At 39.6% G+C, this 19,640-nt stretch overlaps 1 protein-coding gene across 3 annotated transcripts; it reads left to right on the top strand.

Annotated features, from left to right (window-relative positions):
- The first annotated feature begins 622 nt into the window (after nt 1-622).
- Nucleotides 623-18,097, top strand: LOC139937760 (aspartate/prephenate aminotransferase-like). Of its 3 annotated transcripts, none has more exons than XM_071933057.1 (13): nt 623-766; nt 3,680-4,007; nt 4,994-5,131; nt 5,979-6,106; nt 7,190-7,253; nt 10,941-10,980; nt 12,324-12,414; nt 13,287-13,352; nt 14,337-14,450; nt 15,448-15,530; nt 15,981-16,134; nt 16,731-16,907; nt 17,791-18,097. In XM_071933057.1, the coding sequence occupies exons 2-13, from the start codon at nt 3,779-3,781 to the stop codon at nt 17,830-17,832; spliced, it is 1,326 nt and encodes a 441-aa protein (XP_071789158.1). In that variant the 5' UTR covers nt 623-766; nt 3,680-3,778; the 3' UTR covers nt 17,833-18,097. The 3 variants fall into 3 exon arrangements, with proteins under 3 accessions (XP_071789158.1, XP_071789157.1, XP_071789159.1); XM_071933056.1 differs by having other exon boundaries at nt 623-885; XM_071933058.1 differs by lacking the exon at nt 3,680-4,007 and having other exon boundaries at nt 623-885.
- The last annotated feature ends 1,543 nt before the right edge of the window (nt 18,098-19,640 follow it).

Here is a 19,640-nt window from a genome sequence, read left to right as displayed (position 1 = left end):
ATACACATTTAAATATTTCCTCCGTGATATGGGAACGTCAATGAACATTCACTATATTAAAAAGAATCTATACGTCCTTGGATAGGAAGCGACGCCTTTGTTGTTTTTCATCAAAACTTTCGACATCTTGTTTTCAGAGTTGACGTGGGACCTATGATTATCGGCGGGTCAAGCGACAGTTTGAACCTTGCGTTAATTCTCCTAGCCTTCCCGTACAGTGTTGACAGAGCTTTATTAGATCATTCATCATTTATGTGTGTAAATGCGGCGATTCAATATTGAGAACCAATCTGTGTTTGACTCTCTTTTGATTGAGTGTATATACCTTTCTTTTGCAACGTCACAGCCCGAGTTTTTGCCAACCCAGATTGGAAAACTATGGAAAGCCATAAGTACAAATCAAGAAAGGATCGCTATTTTTGGTAAGAATGTAACCAAACTTGTTGATTTTGTTTAAAAACAAAACAACGTATTATGAGAGGTATTTTATTTAATTGAAAGTTTGCGGAAAATGTTGAATTTGGTTAAAACATCTGTTTTTACGATTTGGTGTTTTACTAACATTCGGCCGACCATGCCAACCAAGGCGGTTTGTTTATCAACAAAAGAAAGGTCAATTGAACTCGACAATGGAGGGAGAATGACTCGACAGACACGCATGGTTGTCAGCCCATAGCCTTGTCATTCAATCGCCCCAAACAGTGGTTAATGCTTCTCGCGGCGGACTCTGCTTGCCTTGAAAAACAGCACAACAGTCCTACATAAGGTGAGGGATTGCAGCCAAATTGTTTAGTTAAGGCACTGGACACTATTGATTATTACCATACACAAATAATAGTCAACAGCTAGTCAGACCGTGGAGGAAGGAGACCAAGTATTGTATGTGTAAGTTACATATTACTATACATGTGTTTTGATATTGTAGATAGGGCCACGGGCATACGATTAAGTGTGGTTTGCTATATAGCAGTGTATAATGCCCTAGGTAAAACATAAAGGCAATCATAACATGTAGGCTAGTCCTACGATGATGGTTTCATGCCGGAAAATAACTTAAATCTGCCTTTTTGGTGCGTCACGCTACAAGATCCCTAGACATGTACGAGGACCAATTGTCAATCCATGGTAGGTAGAAATCTCGTGGTCATTTCTAGCAGGCTAGATACTGCGGTGTTTACACTTTCACATAAAGTTCAAAAGTCATTAACGGGAATGTACACGTTTAGTAATTGTCAAAGACCAGTGGTCCTCACTTGGTGAATCCCATCTTAAGCATAAAATAACAAGCCTGTGAACATTTTAGCTCAATTGGCCATCGGAGTTGCGATAATATGATGAAAGAAAAAAACACCCTTGTCGGACGAATTTGTGTGCTTTCAGATGAGAATAAAAGACTCACTAGCTAGAAGTCGTTTATTATTTTAGATAGAAATTACCTCTTTCTTAAAAACTGTGTTACTTCAGAGGGAGTCGTTTCCCACAATGTTTTATACTACCAACAGCTCCCCAATGCTCGTTACCAAGTCAGTTTTTAAGTTCATATTTGTTTTGAGTAATTACCAAACGTGTACCTCCCCTTTAAGTATATCAGCTGCTAGTTTTGAAGTGCCGCCTTTCTTATTAGCATCAAATGTTGATTTAAAAAAAAATCAGGCGATTCAGTCGCCATATTTTCTGAAATACGGACTAATAGTCTATATGGATCTTTTGTAAACATGTTATGTAATAGATTACAATGGTCTATACATACTGCCGTCTGTTATATAATCAAATATGGGGGAAACACTCAGCAGGTCGTCCCAACGTATGCGAGTGAAATAAGCGAAATGGAAAATATTGATTGACCTTATGGTTTGAAAAGTGCGAGATTCGAGTATGGTCCTACAGCCAGCAACCATCCTCATCGGGTTGTTTTCATCCCTTTCTGGGTGAAGCCCTCCTCCAGCAATGTCCATTCCCTCTTCTGCCACAGTGTCTTTCGACTCCATGTTGTCGAGATCATTTGGTGATTTCATCTTTCGCTGCATGCTGTCTTTCACTTTTTCTCTTGCAATTAGGCCTACACCAAATGAGAAGACTGGTCTTTGACAACTACCAATAGTGTACATGTTGCCTTCTTTGCACTTAAAGGCGCTTTCAAACCAACCCACCAATCCACCCTCCCCCCCCCCCCCCCTCCACCAACCCCCTTATGATCTTATTCTTATTGAGGCAAATGAAATTAGCAATGGTATTTGTGGGACATCATCTCAACTTTGACAGTATTTTAGCGTGAACATATTTATCTCGGAGATTTAATTGGTCGAGCTGAAGTAACCAATTAAGAGATAATCGGTTTTTGATTTACATTATCAATAATAATAGTACGGTATATCGGTAGATTCTGTCCCCAGAGATCCGGTGTCGCATACAATTATGTCCTCTATGCAATACTATCCAGAGGACATTATTGCATATGCAATAATGTCCGCCGGACGGTTTTGCATATGCAATTGTGTCCGCCCGGACGCTGCTGCATAATGCAATTGTGTCCGCCCCCATGCAAAACCGTCCTTGCAGTAAATTAAGCGCCCTTGATAGACGGAACACGTTCGCCATTTTTGTATACAAGCTAAGTGTATATCATGAATGACATGGGAAATGTTCGGCCGTTGGGTATTCGCTGCAATCATAAAACACGTGAATAGTAATGTTGCATATTAGGTTCAATCAGTGCATGCACGCTGTCTTGCGCGCACACATATTATATGTACAGTCATGCACATGTCCGCCGGACGGATTTTGCATAGCCCCGGACACGATTGCATAGGCAAAGTGTCCGGAGCGGACAGTATTGCATGGCGGACACAATTGCATCTGACACCGGTCCCCCATATGGCAAACTGTGTACAAACTTTTTCTGATAGCGCTCTTATTTGAATCTTCCTCCTCAGCCCATGTTAATTTTCCATTGAGGATCGGGCAGAATTCCTTGGGCGCCGGCATTAGGGCGCCCTTTATCTGCCAACCTAGCTCAATCAAAAAAACTCTCACTTGTGTTTACGGCCAATCTGAAAATGTATGTTTTAAGAAATTGATGGAGTTGGGAAATGTCGTATGAGTCTCCAATTAAAGTAGGCAAAGAGTTCCAGATAAGGGGGGTATTAGAAAAGGCCCTCGTTCACCTTAAAGCGGCAAGGCGAGTCCTGTGAATAAACAGTAAACTGCCCGATAACATCAGACCTGGCCTTTTTACCTTTTCTTACCTTTTTTCTATTGATTTAAAATATTTCTCAAAAGTTGACCCCGAACTTAATATGAGAGTTGGATGGACTGATTCGCAGATGCTTCAAAGTTTAACCGCGTTCGAGACCCTGTCCTCTTCCGAATAAAGAAACCCTTAAAACCCTTTGCCCTGCTGCTTTCCTTTGCCAACATTCCCACCCATAACAAAGTCAAGTTCGCCCTCTATTGTCGATGATCTATATGAACTGTTGTAATCCTCTATGAGCTGTATGTTCTCTACCCACCACTATAACCTCTTCCGAATAAAGGGTCCCTCATAAAATAAAACATTCTGCCCTGCAGAGCAGCTGCCTTACTTTGCCGACATTCCCATCCACAAGTTCGCCCTCTATTGTCGATGATGAGAACTGTTTTATTCCTCTAATAATGGGTTATTGTATCTACCCACACACAGTCGACCTGTTTTGACAGCGATAGAAGCATTCTAACAACGTTTCTGTCCAAGTGTCCACTGAGGAGTCCAACCTTGATGAACTGCTCTTAATGATTCGCGATGGGTTCCACAGAAGGCATCGACCCCTCTCAGTCGTTTGTTTTGCCCCGTCTCCAGTCAGCGGGTACGGCATCCAACTTGGCCCTCAATGAGCAAATCATTCAGATGATCGCCAATGGGAAGAAGGTTTATCACTTCGCTTTTGGTCAGTCTCCGTTTCCAGTCGCTGATGGAGCTCGCAAGGCACTGGTTAACCATGCATCCAAAAATGCATATCTACCCGTAGCAGGTATAGTAACTCTTCGTATCACTATGACATTGACCTTAAAGACACTGGACACTATTGGCAATTGGTAATTGTCAAAGACCAGTCTTCTCACTTGGTATATCTCAACATTATGCGTAAAATAAACAACTTGTGAAAATTTGAGCTCAATTGGTCTTCGAAGTTGTGAGATAGTAATGAAAGAAAAAACACCCCTGTCACACGAAGTGAATGGGAACAGGGAGTGCAGAAATGTTGCGCTAATTACTCTGAAAGTGGTCAAAAGTGGACCGTCAAACCGTAGTAGAGTTCTGCGGTTGGCAGAGCCGTGAATTTGAGTCTTGCTATCACCAGCAAGTAGTAGGTTTATTAGTAGACCAGCCAAACTTGAAATGTTGCGCAACGTACGTACCTGACGTGAACAATGGTAACTTCACATGTGCTAACAACTTGAAATTTTAACAACACAATTTTCTGACGACTTCACGTTCACGTTCACGTTCACGTGGAACATACAGCGTATACGCTCCCTATGGTATCCCTAGATAACACAATATTTCAGAGATAACACAATATTTCAGAGGTCATTCGGCAGGTTTAGCTGCATGTTACGCGAGCAAATACGTGAACGTCAGAAAATTGTGTTGTTAAAATCTCACGTTTTGTAGCAACGTGAAGCTACCATTTTTTCACAGAACTCGTGTAATTACTGAGTATACATTAGGGAGGTTTAGCTGCAGTTATTGTGTTGTTAAAATCTCACGTTTTTAGCATACGTGAACGTCCTATTTTTCACGTCAGGTACGTACAGCACACATCATACGTGAACACAAAAATAAATAAGCCCTAAGTGGTGACGTCACCAAGAAATAGCACAATTTTTTCATGTTCACGTTTTTGCTCGCGTAACGTGCAGCTAAACCTCCCTAGTGCTAACACACATCAGTGTATTAGTATGCCCTAAATTATTCTGTCAGAGTATATAAAACGATATCCACATTTCACATTAGGCTTACTTGAACTTCGAGCCCAAATATGTGAGTTTCACTCGGAGCTAGACGGACTTCACGAACTGGATCCCAACTTGGTTGTGGTGGGACCCGGAACCAAACAACTCATATTCCTTCTCGTTCAAGTGTTCAACGGAGGTAAGTGGTAAAAAAGAAAGAGGAAATGTTACATAAATAAAGTTATAGTAACATATCCTTTAAACCAAAACACAATTTACATGAAATATAAACGATATAAACAGTTTAATTTTAAAGATTACTTATTTGTAAAATAAATTACGTGTATTCCGTTTACGGATTATTATTCTTCCTGCGTGGATCGCTCCGGGTTTTTTGTGAAATCTCAAATACGCGAACATCTTTTGAAGTGAAATTTTCACGGTAAATTTTACTGTTAATATCTATAGGAATAAAAAATTCAAACGGTTTCAAAAAAACAAAATACTGTCCCTCTAAAGGGTTTTGGTTCCTTTGTATATTTTTTGCCATGACATAAATCTATACACACTTTGAACGAAAATATGTAATATAATTTACCTATAGAATTTCAGTTGCATTAGTCGTTTTTTTTTAGAAAAGGTGAAAATCACAGAGCAATGTTTTTAGGAGAGTCGCGTAAATCCATTGTACATGCTGAAATTATTTTCGTGACATTGGTTTACTCATTTCTCAAAAGTAAAGCACCTTATCGGTCATATATTTTTAAGGGGATCGAGCTTTCTACTTTCATTATCTTCAAACTGTGTAAGTTTAATGTAAATCTGTGGACATTGTGTTTTGTGTCACACAGAAAGTACCAAGACCCTTCCAAACAAACAAACAAACGGTTTTAAACAACAAAGATATTATTTCCCTTCAACTAGAATTTCCCAAGCAGATCATTGGGTTTTATATAGGAATTTGGACAGTGTAAACAATCTTTAAGGTTCGTTACGTCTGTTTGTGGTTTTTTTTAAAACTATTTGTGGGTTGTTTGACTTTGCAGATGTATTTATTCTATCACCCACCTGGATTACGTATAAACCAATCACAAATCTGGCCGGTAAACACGTGACTGAAATTAATTCATCGAGAGAGGACAGCTGGAAACTCACATCAGATGCGCTGGAAAAGGTTTCTCTTTCTTCCTTCATTTGTTGTTGTCACTCGTCTTTGCCATTTTCTTCTTAAACCCTTAAAGGGTTTTGGTAGTTTGTGGACATGACATGATTCCCTAACTGTGTATGAAGATGTATAATGTAAGATAATATACTTGTAGATGTTTCAGCTTCCAATTCGTAGAGCAACATTTTCAGGAGAGTCGCGAAAATTCGGTGTTCTTGCCATTAACAAAATTGTCACACTCATTTAAAAAATAAAATACATCACCTCAGCAAGTAATGTTATAAGGAAAGCTTTCCACCTTTAACATCTATTATATCGTTGCGGTACCCACTGTCAAAGCATACGATTCGAACTGCCTCTAGCTACCGGGCAACCTCGGTAGTCTAGTTTGTAAGACACTGCTCTTACTAGAATTGCAAGGGTCGTGGGTTCGAATCCCACCTGAGTAACATGCCTGTGATATTTTTTTTCACAGGACTCGGGAAAGTACTGAGTATACAGTGCTAACACACATTTGGTGTATGGGTAAAAACCAAAATTAATGCTCTTTATCCCCGATGCAAATTTAACATCTATAATACTTCCCACCCTCATTATCTTTAAACCGTGTACGTTTCAAATGTTAATCTGTGGACGTTTGTGTTTTGGTGTTGTACAACAAAAATACCCAAACCCCTTTATAAGAGGTGGCTCTTCAACCTAGGCTAAGTCATATTATTTCGGAAGAGCTCGTCATCGAGGGATTAGTTTAGTAAAGAGTGAACACCGATTGTAACCAGACAATTTGTATGCTGTGTGGCTAGGTGCAGAATTGGGGAACTTTTTTTAATTTTTGTATTTAACAGTATCTGGCGGAGTACCGACTGCTTAAGGAAAAACGCATGAGTAAGGTTGCTTTCTAGGTCTTCATGTATCTGTCCACTTTTAATTGTACTTAAATTAACAAGGGGTTTGGGGTGGGGTGGAAGTGGAGCGTTGCCTTCCGGAAAAAACACCAGGTTTTGTGACTCGTCAGCTTATTTTATTGGATTTGTTCGATCATGTAAGAGTTTTTCAAGTCATTCTTTTTTCTTGTTTTTAACACATGCATAGGCACTTTCTTCTAGCAATTCTTCAAGTCACAAACTGTTGATATTCTGCAATCCGGACAATCCAAGTAAGTGAATTTGAACAAAGACCATTTGACTCGAGCAGTATTTGAACCTGCAACCTCCGGATTAAAGTGCCGGCACTCTACCAACTGAGCTGTGTAGCTCTATAATATTGGCAGTATTTTGTCAATATCTTTGTTGGGGTACTAGTTTGAAGCCACACAACTTATAAGATGTTTATAGGTGTATTTTTTTGTGTTTGCTTTCATGTTGTTTTGTACATATTTATTATTTTGTGCTGATATATATTTTTTTGGCACATTTTGTGTTGTCTTGGTCGAATAAATAAAAAATTACAATATTTTGTAACTGTCCTAAATCCAGGGATCACAACCAAGTTCACGAGCAACCCTCATCAAAGAAATGAGGCACGTTAATCCATGAGATTTAAATCCCGCTTAAGTCAATTGGTCATCGTTCAATCCCCAAATGATTAGGTATTTGTCATTATTTTGTGTGAGACTTTATATAAATCTGTCGAACAAACAAACTTCGCGATAGATGATGTTTGCTACCCTGTACAGCATACGAGGGCGTGTTGGGCTCGAGCAGAGTTAATAACAACAAAAATTGAACCCCTGCAAATTTTCTGGATACAACCATAAATATTATCCAAAGTTAACCTCGCCAGTTCCCCTTCTGGTTTACTATTTTGTGTTTTAATGAAGGCATAAAGTACAGCCTTTTGATCCTGAAACTGAAAAGGCACTGGACACTATTGGTAACTACTCAAAACAACTGTTAGCATACAAACTTACTTGGTACCAAGCAATGGAGAGTTGTTGAAAGCATAAAACATTGTGAGAAACGGCTCTCTCTGAAGTAACATAGTTTTCGAGAAAGAGGTAATTTTCCACTAAAATAATTGAAATTGATTTTGAGACCTCAGAATTATAGTTTGAGGTCCCGAAATCAAGCAGCTGAAAGCACACAACTTCGTGTGACAAGGGTGTTTTTTCATCCATAATTATCTCACAACTTCTACGACCAATTGAGCTCAAATTTTCACAGGTTTGTTGAGTTACACCAAGTGAGAAGACTGGTCTTTGACAATAACCAAAGGTGTCCAGTGTCTTAAACAGACCACGGTAGCCAAGCGGCCATAAACAAATAGACGTTAATGGCGTGCAGTAAAAAATAAAAATGGTGTTGTCTGACACTACTGTATTATGTTTGGTTTTGAAATGAATGCTTTTATTTGCTTGCAGTCACACCCGTATATATATAGGCCGTAGTGTACGGTCTGTATCTAGTTCAGTTGAACGAACCCCAGCATAAAAAAGGTTGTGAACACTGACAATAGATCTCGCGATCAATTAAAACCTGGGCCCAATTGAAAGCCATACACTTTCGGAACAGAACAAACAACAAGTTCACAGATTTACAATTAACTTACATGGTTTACAGAAGGTAATGGTGAAAGACTTCTCTTGAAATGTTACTCTATTAAATGCTTTACTTTTTGGGGAAAAACATTAAAACAATTATCAATTCTCGATATCGAGAATTACGGATTCATTTTAAACGCATGTCATGACACGGCGAAACGTGCGGAAACAAGGGTGGGTTTTCCCGTTATTTTCTCCCGACTCCGATGACCGATTGAAATAAACTCGGGCAATTTAAAGGGTCCAATGTGCGAACCGCACGAGACTTACACAGTCTATTACATTCTATTTATGACTCGTCATTTAAACACAGTTATTGGTGTTTGACTACATCGGTTCTATCTATTGCACGTTTAATTGAATAAGGGCAATCTATTTTGTGACCTTTTATGACTGATTAAACATTAACAGTTAAGTCACTTCGTGTATTCGCTAAAGGCACTGGGGTGGATTTCACAAAGAGTTAGGACTAGTCTTATCTCGAGATAGGACCAGTTACTCGTCCTAACTTAGGACAATCCATGCAATTTGTATATCTCCTAGGACTAGTCCTAAGTTAGGACTAGTCCTAACTCTTTGTGAAATCGACCCCTGGACACCTTTAGTAATTAAGCATAACATAGCATAACATAAGCATAACATAACAAACTTGAGAAAATTTGAGCTCAATTGGTCGTCGCAGTTGCGAGGTATAGCAATGAAAGAAAAAACACCCTTACACGAAGTTTTGTGCCTTCTCCATCAGATGCTTGATTTCGAGACCTCCAGAATTTAATTATGAGGTCTCGAAATCAACTTCTTTCTCGAAAACTACATTACTTCAGAGTGAGCCGTTTCTCACAATGTTGTATACAAAGTACTATCAACAGCTCTGTTTTGTATGCATATAATTAATTTGAGTAACTACCAATAGTGTCAAGTGCTGTGAACGCAGATGACGTGTCATAATGTGTGGAAGTAAAGGTATCTGGGGTGGATTTCACAAAGGTAGTCCTAACTTAGGACTAGTCTTAGGCAGTGCTAAGAGATAGGACTGGTCCTAAGTTAGGACCAGTAACTCGTCCTAACTTAGGACTGGTCCTATCTCTTAGCGTTGCCTAGGACTAGTCCTAAGTTAGGACGATCTTTGTGAAATCCACCCCTGACAACTTTGAGCTGGGCCCAATTTCATAGAGCTGCTTGGGGACTAAAAATTGCCATAAGCATAACAAAATAAGTATGCTTACCATCAGAATAAAGTTACCAGCCAAACTACCATGTCACAAGTGCTGCTTAGCAAAACATTTTTGAGAAATCCTTTCTGATTAACCAGCTCTGTGACATTTGCCCCTGTCATGGTATGCACAATGCTGAAACAACAACTGCGGTGAATTAATAATAGTAAGACAATCAAATCTAGCCATACACCCCACGTATACTGCTAGAAATGCACCAAAGCCGGGTTCTTACTTTGCAACATTGGGTTCATTCCTTGATTTTATATATATAAGCTATTACTTATAAGTGGAAAGAAAGTTGTGCAACACATTTTATTTTTCGATGTCGTGTCCATGTTTGCTTGGAAAGAATTGCCCAGTAAAGATTACCGCCGAATATGTTATGAAGGCCTAGGACAAAAAAAAAGAAGAAAAAGTACAACACAACGACAACGCACTAAAAAGGGACCCCACTAAAACCGGCAACTAAAACCGCAACCGGCAGTTATACAGCAAAGGGAAACATCAGAGGCGTAAACAAACATTCATAAAATGAATGGAGAAAAAACGAAACAAAATGTGGGTTGCCTGCCGTGAAAAAGACACAAAGGTCAATCACAGACTCGTCATGCAAAAATAGGAAGTGGGGCGACATATAGAGGGCGCACTTTAATTCCCACATTCTCTTTATAGGGTGCGTTCGTTTAGCTTCCCTGGGTCGACCCCGGTATGTGGCGGTTTTTTCTTCCAGGACGAACGTGGGTAATTATCTGCACACGTTCGTCCTGGGGGAAAAAAACCGTCACACACCGGGGTCGACCCAGCGAAGCTAAACGAACGCACCCTTTATAAAAAACTGTTTCCTGTTAGTTGTATATACTGATTCATTGTAGTATGAAAAATGTGACGCAGTTCTAGCAAACCTTGTCTACTGGTTCCAGTTTGACACTCGTTTCTAACGCGTATTGTTACTGCGGGTTTCACGTTTTACTCACTTGCATAACATAATATGCATTTGCGATGCCAAATGATGCTTTAGATAACTGAATGTTTATTCATGATTTTTCTTTGAGCTGACATTGCTTCTTTTTTCTTATCTTTTTGATAGCTGGCACGTCGTATACAGCAGAAGAGCTTATTGCTTTGAGGTGAATAAAAAAGAACGGCAAGTTCCCTTGAAATATAGTATAGAATGTTGCTATCGTGTCATGGACCGCATTCTAAAGGTTGCACTTAAGTTTTAAAGCGGGCACTGGACAAGTTTGGTAAATGTCAAAGGCAAGAATCCTCACTTTTGGTGTGTACTATTGCATAAAATAAGAAGCCTGTCAAAATTTGGACTCAATGGGAGACTTTTTGGACGCTTGGTGGCAGCAGACTTACCAGGTAAAATCCATTGTTCTCGGTAATGTGCGCATGCTCAGAACTACATAAACAATGCAAATTTACATGGTAAGTCGCCTGCCACCTAGCGTTCCAAAGCCTCTCATTGGTCATCGAAGTTGCAAGAAAATGATGAATGAAACGACACCCATGTTGTACAAATTTGTGTGCCTTATAGCTGAAGTCTTTTAACATTTTAGTGAAAAAATACTTCTTTCTCAAAGCTAATTCAGAGGCAGCCGTTTCTCACAATGTTTTATAGTATCAACAGCTCTCCGCTGCTCGTTTCCAAGTAAGTTTTTATACAAATTTATTTTGAGTAATTACCAATAGGCCCAAGTGTCCAGTGCCTTAAAGGACCCCGAACTTAAGTTGAGCGATTAAAGGAACACGTTGCCTTGGATCGGTCGAGTTGGTCTTTGAAAAGCGTCCTATAACCGTTTGTTATAAAATTGATATGGTTAGAAAGATGTTGTAAAAGTAGAATACAATGATCTACACAAATGTGCCTTGAAATTGCGTTTGGTTTTCGTATTACCTCGTCGACAAACACGGTCGGCCATTTATGGGAGTCAAAACTTTGACTCCCATAAATGGCCGACCGTGTTAGTTCGCGACGTAAAAGGAAAACCGTGCAATTTTGAGTGATACTTGTGTGGATCATTATATTCTACTTTTAAAACATCTTTCTAACCATATGCATTTCATAACAAACTGTTTCAAACGCTTTTCATAGACCAACTCGTCCGATCCAAGGCAACGTGTTCCTTTAACCACCAACATGTTTTTACAAAACATCTGTCGCCCACACCTGTCGCTGAGCTACGCGTGAAAAGCTTATTTTGATCATAAGCTTTGAGCTATGTGCACTACGTGTATGTCAACCATTGTTACCATGGTGATTGGACTTAATCAATTAATAGTAAACAAATTTTTCAAAGTTCACTTGCAATTTCAATCTCGAGTTTTAGGTTGTGTTTTTTTTTCTTTTCATTTGGTGATATGTAATAATTGAAAGTAGATGTACGTGTGTATTATTTAGTTATTGCTGAAAATGTTTCTGACCGTAGATAATTATGTCATCTGCGCTTGTATTTTTTTCATGCAGTGTCGTTCTTCGGAAGCACAAAGTGGTCGTATTGAGTGATGAGATTTATGGCCACACAAAATACGACGGCGAGTTTCTGAGTCTGGCGAAGGTAAATGTGACAAGGTTCCAAAACAGCCTGGTTCTGTTTTGGGGTTTGTTTCTAGTCCTGTAAGATTTTGTTCTTCCTGGCTGTGGCTTTAGCTCTGAGTCTGTAAGGGTTTTGGCGCTGATCATGGACCAAATACGTAGATCTGCTTACCGCAGTGTGCGCTTAGGCGCAGCCTGTCTGACTCTGACACTACCTAAAGGCGCTCAGCTGATTATTAGGCTCTGTTGGTGACTCTGTCTTACGCAGAGTTGACTCTACGTAAAGCTCTGACTTTGCCTATAGGGCTTTTACACTGCCTTAGCCTCTGACTCTTATTATGGGGCTCTGTTTCCACCAGTGTTGTAGCCACGGTGGGCGGTGCTGGGCGGGCCTGCCCAGGACTCACAATTTTTGCCCAGCACTCTGAGAAAAATACATTATGCCACCCAGCACAGATTTCAAATATTGTCCACTTTGCGTTGGTTTGAGACAAAGCTAAGGAGTGATAAGGAGTGAGAACGAACACAATCCAAAGGCCATTCAACTATTGGATGGCCACATGACACAAACAGTTTGAGAACCTGGCCTCACTTCAGCAATAATGGCTCCATAATTAAACATGAGTAATTGTGTTGATCCCCTTGCCCTCAGTACACTTCCAACAAAATTTGAATCACTGCCCACCACTAAAATTGGTCTAGCTACAACCCTGGTTTCCACCTAAGTCTATGAATACTCTGTCTTAGGCTCTGACTAGATACTCGAGGAGCTGACTTTTAGGCTCTGGCTACTCTTTCTTAGGCTTTGCCTCTATAAAGCTCTAACTAAAGCAGATTGGAAATAAGTGTAAAAAAAATGTGATTTTAAGACCGTCCATGTTTTGCTTCTTACAGTACTATCCGGAGGGCACCATAATATCCAGCGGTTTGTCAAAGTGTTTCAGTGCTGGAGGATGGAGGGTAGGTCACCCTTAGCCTTGACCATGGCTTTGAAGTTTATTTTATTTTATGGTTTTCTTTTTCTTTGTTTCCTGTAATTGCGCTATTGCTATTTCTGAAAGTTATATTAAATCCCTCATTGAACTATCTAGATATTCAATTTTAGAAAGAAGGTTCTTTTGAGGGAAATGGTGAGTGCCGTGTACGACTGAACGGCTTTTCATCTGTTGGTAGACGGGAGCATTTGCCGTTTAGAAAATGTTAATTCTGAGGCAACGTACACATCTTAAACATATATTATATGCATTTCGTTCAAACCAAAAATATTATTTTTTATTAACAACGAAGACAGAAATCATTTACGTACGAGTGTTCTGTAGTGCAGTCTCAACGGCCGTCGTGTTCAAATAATGCTGTGTGTCAAGATGGTATACACGCTTGATACAAAGGTCATAACGAGGGAACTTAGTGACTGACGTTGAAAACAAATCCATCATTTGCTTCCCATACTGCGTTGTTTGCAGTCGGCACCTAGTCGGACTATAACTTTACATGATCTGCATACCAGCATATCCAAGCGTTGTGTATGAGAAAAAAAATACGCAAATATGCCTCAAATTTGTGTGTCTTTCTTTAACTTCGTAAGCCAACACGGTCCGCCATTTTGCAAAATGGCGACGGTTAGTTCACGAAAGAAAAGGAAAATAAATAAAAAATGAGACAAAATTGTGTTTATCAGTGTATTCTACTGTATAAACATCTTCCCAGCCATATTTTTTCAATTCTTTTCATGTAAGGAACGCTTTTATAGCACAAATCGTTCAATACAATGCCGTTTAATGTCCATGTATAATGTTCAAAATAAAGTTAAAATTGTACTGGGCCCAGCCACTTTGAGTACCCCTCCTCGTTTAGTTAATCTATTTTATGTGCAATTAGCAAGATTAAACTACAGAATATTTCTTGACTGCCTTCATTAATGTTATCCACTACATTGTCTTTCAGTGTGGATACAACATCTACCCAAAGGAGTTATCCGAAATCTACAAGGCAGTCTGTAGTGCTGCCAGCAACACGCATTCCTGCGCACCGGCACCCATGCAGTATGCAGCCCTTGACGTAGGTCATCAAGATTATGTAGATCATTCCTGAGCTGGGGAATTGTTTCATTGATATCTTTTGAAAGCCTTTTGTTCTTTGAAAGACATAAACTTGACCAAATATAAAGGTCTACTAACCCGATGCCTTTTTAACACGTATTTTAGAAATATCAGCTTTGCGTAGTGTGTGGAAAGTCAAAGGGGACACGGTGGCAAACAATGTGTTATAATCACCATTGTGTAACTACTTAGACTTGTGGACAAGTCGTTAAATGTCTGTCGTGATAGTGTTCCCACTCTATTCCGAATTCTCCCTGAGATTCCCACGGTATTTGCGCGAGACTGCTGGCCCCGCAAAACTACTGCTGTCACGACTACGGTCCCAGTTAATGGGGAGTAAAAGTCGGCAACCAGCAGTTCGCGCGAGAGCAGTGATCTCATACGAGAGCAGTGCACAACTCAAATATCTCACCGAGGCACCATTAACAATTTGTCCACAAGTCTAGTCACTACTCGGTTTAAACTTTGCTCGGGCACACCGTTCTAATTCATGCAGCTAGTGAGCTTGTAGTCTGGTCCCCTGTCTTTACCCTCAAGGGTAAGTGTAAGAACGTCTGGTCTTACATGTCCAATGATTTCATTGGATAAACGTTCGGTGACGTACAGCTTTCCATAGCTGCGTTTGATTGGTCCGATGTGATGCACTTTCAATCGTAGGCATGCAGCGTGTGCATAATGTTTGCCATGTAATGTTGTGTTATTTATTATCTGTACAATGTCGTGTTACGTCAGACGTTCAGGAGTCAGGATACCTGGCAGCTGATGAGCTTGTACATGTTCTTGTTCGGGATGTAGTGATGACTGAAACAGTTAAATTGCACCCTGACCAGTGCAATGCGTACAACCACAATACCATTTACGCACATAGTATAATGTTACTGATCGTTTGGCCCTCTTTAATAACAAAGTATAATAAAACTGCACATTGTATTTTTATCTCGTTCTTAAACTCGCAGCTTTTTAAATTATCAGAGGACACGCGGGAATACATAAAGGGCTGCCGATGCATCATGGGAGCTGTAGCTAAGATGTGCCATCGGTAAGTACGCCACTCAGGCAAACCACCACTCAGTGTTGAGTTATAATTAGAACTGGGAGACACAAGTTTAATGTAACAAGTTTTCTAAGATGCCAGCAAGCAAGAGTACTGCTATTATGCGATTGTGGCCTCCTTGTCCTCGTGTAATGGGGGCTCATTCTTGGAGTCGCCTCCATCACTTGTTCTCTTTCAGTTGCCGCAGCTATTCTCAGCACTTGCACACGCTCCATTTGTCACATTGACTGTCCAACCATGGTGGTTTGGTCCATGCCCATCGCAGCTTATAGGGCGACCTCTCTACCGTGACTTCTGATTGCCCTAAGGCAGACGGTCTGTATCTGCGTTGGATAGTCCTTGACTCGTCACAATGAGCCCCAATTGAGTTTTACATAATTTGTAAGATTTATAAAATTAAAATAAAATTATAATAGTTTCGTCTTTTTTTCACAGTGAATTGGATGGTGTCGGGGTAAAGGCCATTCTGCCAGTGGGCGGGTATTACATTTTCCCAGACTTTGAGATCTTGCGTCCAGTCTTCAAGAAGAGAGGTATATCTACTTGCCAACAGATGTGTGACGTCCTCTTCAGAGAACAAAACGTGGCGGTGAGTTGAGGGTTTTTAAGGACACAATACATCAAAGTAAAAGACCTTTATCATGGTGCGGCCATCTTGGTTTTTCTCCCATCCATTATTTTAATTAGATACAGGGAACACGACTATAGAATAGTCGGGACCGTGATAAAGGTTTATTGTACACGTTTTGTAGGTAGAACCCACTGTTTGATTCAATCATTAGCGTTGTTTATTATAAACCTCAAAAGTAACCTGCTAAAAACAAAAGTTTTGAAATGTGGTAGGCTTATTATATAGCGTTTCTGACATTGCCGAAATGTGGAGCGGTTATGTCCACGCATGGAGCGGCTATACCTTACGTTCACGCGGGAAAGTAAACCGCAATTGGGATTTGTTGTCTCGTTGCAGTGTCTAGATAGATAGATTGATAGATAAAATGGTTTTGTCCTCGCAGCACAAAAGCTGAATTACAACATTTATTTTTTTAACAATATGTTTGTTTGTTTTTAAATTAAAAAGAGCTTCATCTATTTCTTTGTACGAAATTCAATGGTGCTTTCTGATTTTGGGGTTCATTTCAGCCTTGATTAAGTTAAATAAAAAAGGAATAATGTTTTGACTTAAAGGTTATGCCTGGTGGTCCGGGGTTCATGAGGCCGGTCAATGAATTAACCGTCCGTCTGTGTTTCGTGAATTTTGACGGAGGGGCCGCCTTAGCAGCATGGAGGAAGCAGGGATGTAACGAGGAATTGGACCAGCAGTTCCTTGAAGACTATTGCACTATGGCTGTACATGGGATACAGGTAAAGTAATCTTAAATTAATCTAAGCAAAATATGATTTCGATTCTGTTTCGTTTGTTTTTGTGTCACGATCTTTAACATTTCCCAAACTCTTTTCGGGTACAAAATTACAAAAATGCATGAGTCAACTCTCCTCAGACGTAAGCTAGCTAAGAAACTTTGGACCTCAAGATGCAATATTATTGACTTAACATCGTGTGAAAATAAGAAGAAACTGTAACTAGTAAAGCTTGTGGGTACAACGGCTAGGAGTGTTGTCTAAAAGGAGCCGGTGTGTTCTCGACGTTTAGAACAGCAGATCGTCTGTGCCTACTCTTGATGATTTGGAAGAGGAGCAGCAGTGTATATCGTTCGCAGTGATAGTCTTTTTTCGTGCGTTACATTTTTTTGGGTTGTGCGTGCTATCCGGTGTGCCGCGTGCGCCTTGACTATAAAGGCTACAGTGTATACTGTTCGAAACGTCCAGACCACAATGAGAGTTCTTTTTAGAGCCAATACTCCTCAAAGATGAGTTTTTACACATGATTGTACCTCTGAAGTATTTCTTATCGTTGACTTAAAGGCACGTTTCAAATGTTGCGCTCTTGCCGCGTTGAATATAAATAATTTGAGTTTGGCAATAACGCGGCAATAGAAAAACAGGGCCTCCCTGACGAGCCGTGGTCAAACTAAGTGCCTCTATTGCCGCGCCAAATTCAAAAAGTAGTTTCAAACGCCGTGTTCCTGTTTTGTCCGTGAATTCGACACGGCAAGAGTGCGACGTTTGAAACGGACCTTGCCGACTTATTGGCTGATTCTCATTCATAATAAGATTTTTTAGAAACAACCAAGGGTCCAAAAGTGTGATACTAACCGTCTCGTTGCTGTTCCTCATTTCATTGCAGGCGATTGTTGATTGGGTCAAAAAGCTTCAAGCCTCCGGTTAAGTGAGTCAGTGCCGTCACAGTCCTCAGTTGTCGCTCGAATGAGGGGAACGTTATTGAAGCATTGGTTGGATTCGAACCATCTTCACACAAACAACCATGCCAGGAAGTCTTTAGTTGATGATAAAGCCTATCCAACTAATCAAAGTATTGGTCTAACTTTGACTGGAACCAGACGATCAATCAATCAATCAGTCAATTAAAGGAACACGTTGCCTTGGATCGGACGAGTTGGTCAAAACAAAAGCATTTGTAACCGTTTTTTATAAAATGCATATGGTTGGAAAGATGTTTTAAAAGTAGAATACAATGATCCACACAAGTTTGCCTCCAAATTGCGTGGTTTTCCTTCTACTGTGCGAACTAACATGGTCGGCCATTTATGGGAGTCAAAATTTTGACCCCCATAAATGGCCGACGTATTAGTCGACGAGGTAAAAGGAAAACCACGCAATTTCGAGGTATGTTTGTGTGGATCATTGTATTCTACTTTTACAACATCTTTCTACCGATATGCATTTTATAAAAAACGGTTACAAACGCTTTTCAAAGACCAACTCGACCGATCCAAGGCAACGTGTTCCTTTAATGTTGCATCATATCACGAAGGCGTCTCTCAACTCCTACCTAATTTTGTTGTGCCAATTTAAAATTTCAAATAGTTATATAGTTTATGTAAACAAATTAGTTGTAATGCTTTTAATTTTTTTACAAATCATGTATTCAGCCTACTGGCTTTGAGAATTATTTTTATTTTTTTATAAACCTTTTCAAATTTCAAATTAAAAATATACATATATTATTAACCAAACAACGGGCGATATATTCTATCAGTAAGGAGAATATCCTTTTGGTAATGGGAGACTTTGGAACGCTAGGTGGCAGCAGACTTAACAGGTAAATTTGGATTGTTTACGTAGTTCTGAGCATGCGCACTTTACTGAGAACAATGGATTTTACCTGGTAAGTCTGCTGCCACCAAGCGTCCCAAAAGTCTCCCATTACTCCAAACATTAAGACCATAGCAACTTGGTGCACTATGTAGCACGGGAGAGCTGTTGATTTATAAAACACTGCTGGAAACGATCCCCGTTGAAGTGATATATATTTAGAGAAAGATATATTTCCACGAAAAAAAGTTCAAACTGTCTCAGGCATTTGAAAACATACAAGGAAATCTATACAGCAAAGGTGTTTTTCTGAAATTCTTGTCATTTTTATGCACGTAATCGACAATGCCTTTGAAATTACCAAAAGTATATTCAGCCTTTTGAATGAGGTATGTTAATGTTTAACCTGTGAAACTTGTATGTTTTAATGGGTGAAAAGTTTGTTTCCTAGAGTAAACCCTTCTTGTTTGTTTTAAAACCAAACGAAATCTATAAAATTAATATTAATAACAGTAATAAGTTCCATATAGTATAAACAAATAAATAAAAGATCATTAAAGTTTTCGTTTTTCATTTTCATGATTTTCTTGTAGTGGTGCCCTGAGCATTTAAAATGGATCCGCCCCAAAATGTAAATTTTTAGCAATGTGTAAGCCAACAATAATCTTGCTGTTAGCATTCCTCGTGCACTTAGCAAGCAGATACGGGGTGAACTTGCTAATTCGGGCAACTCTTATCACAAACTATGGGTTGAGACCTACGATTTGTAAAAATGCGTGTGGGTCGACCAAACTTAGAAGTTGTTAGAAGTTGTAGTCCTACACCCCCAAAAACCTACCATTCAGGTTCAATGTTTCAGGTTGGTTTATTCCCACTAAAGAAAGTAAATGATACAAAAATTACCCAATATGTAGAATAAAT

This window comes from Asterias amurensis, chromosome 5 (genome assembly GCF_032118995.1).
Source record: "Asterias amurensis chromosome 5, ASM3211899v1".
Lineage (NCBI taxonomy): Eukaryota > Metazoa > Echinodermata > Asteroidea > Forcipulatida > Asteriidae > Asterias > Asterias amurensis.
This window is presented reverse-complemented; position numbering and strand designations above follow the sequence as displayed.

What these genes read in the sequence shown, in the direction of transcription:
- LOC139937760 (XM_071933057.1), top strand. Translation starts at nt 3,779, where the DNA reads ATGGGTTCCACAGAAGGCATCGACCCCTCTCAGTCGTTTGTTTTGCCC. An exon ending in CTGCAATCCGGACAATCCAA is followed by an intron (nt 7,254 to 10,940) that starts GTAAGTGAATTT and finishes TCTTTTTGATAG; the next exon opens with CTGGCACGTCGTATACAGCA. An exon ending in TGCAGTATGCAGCCCTTGAC is followed by an intron (nt 14,451 to 15,447) that starts GTAGGTCATCAA and finishes TTAAACTCGCAG; the next exon opens with CTTTTTAAATTATCAGAGGA.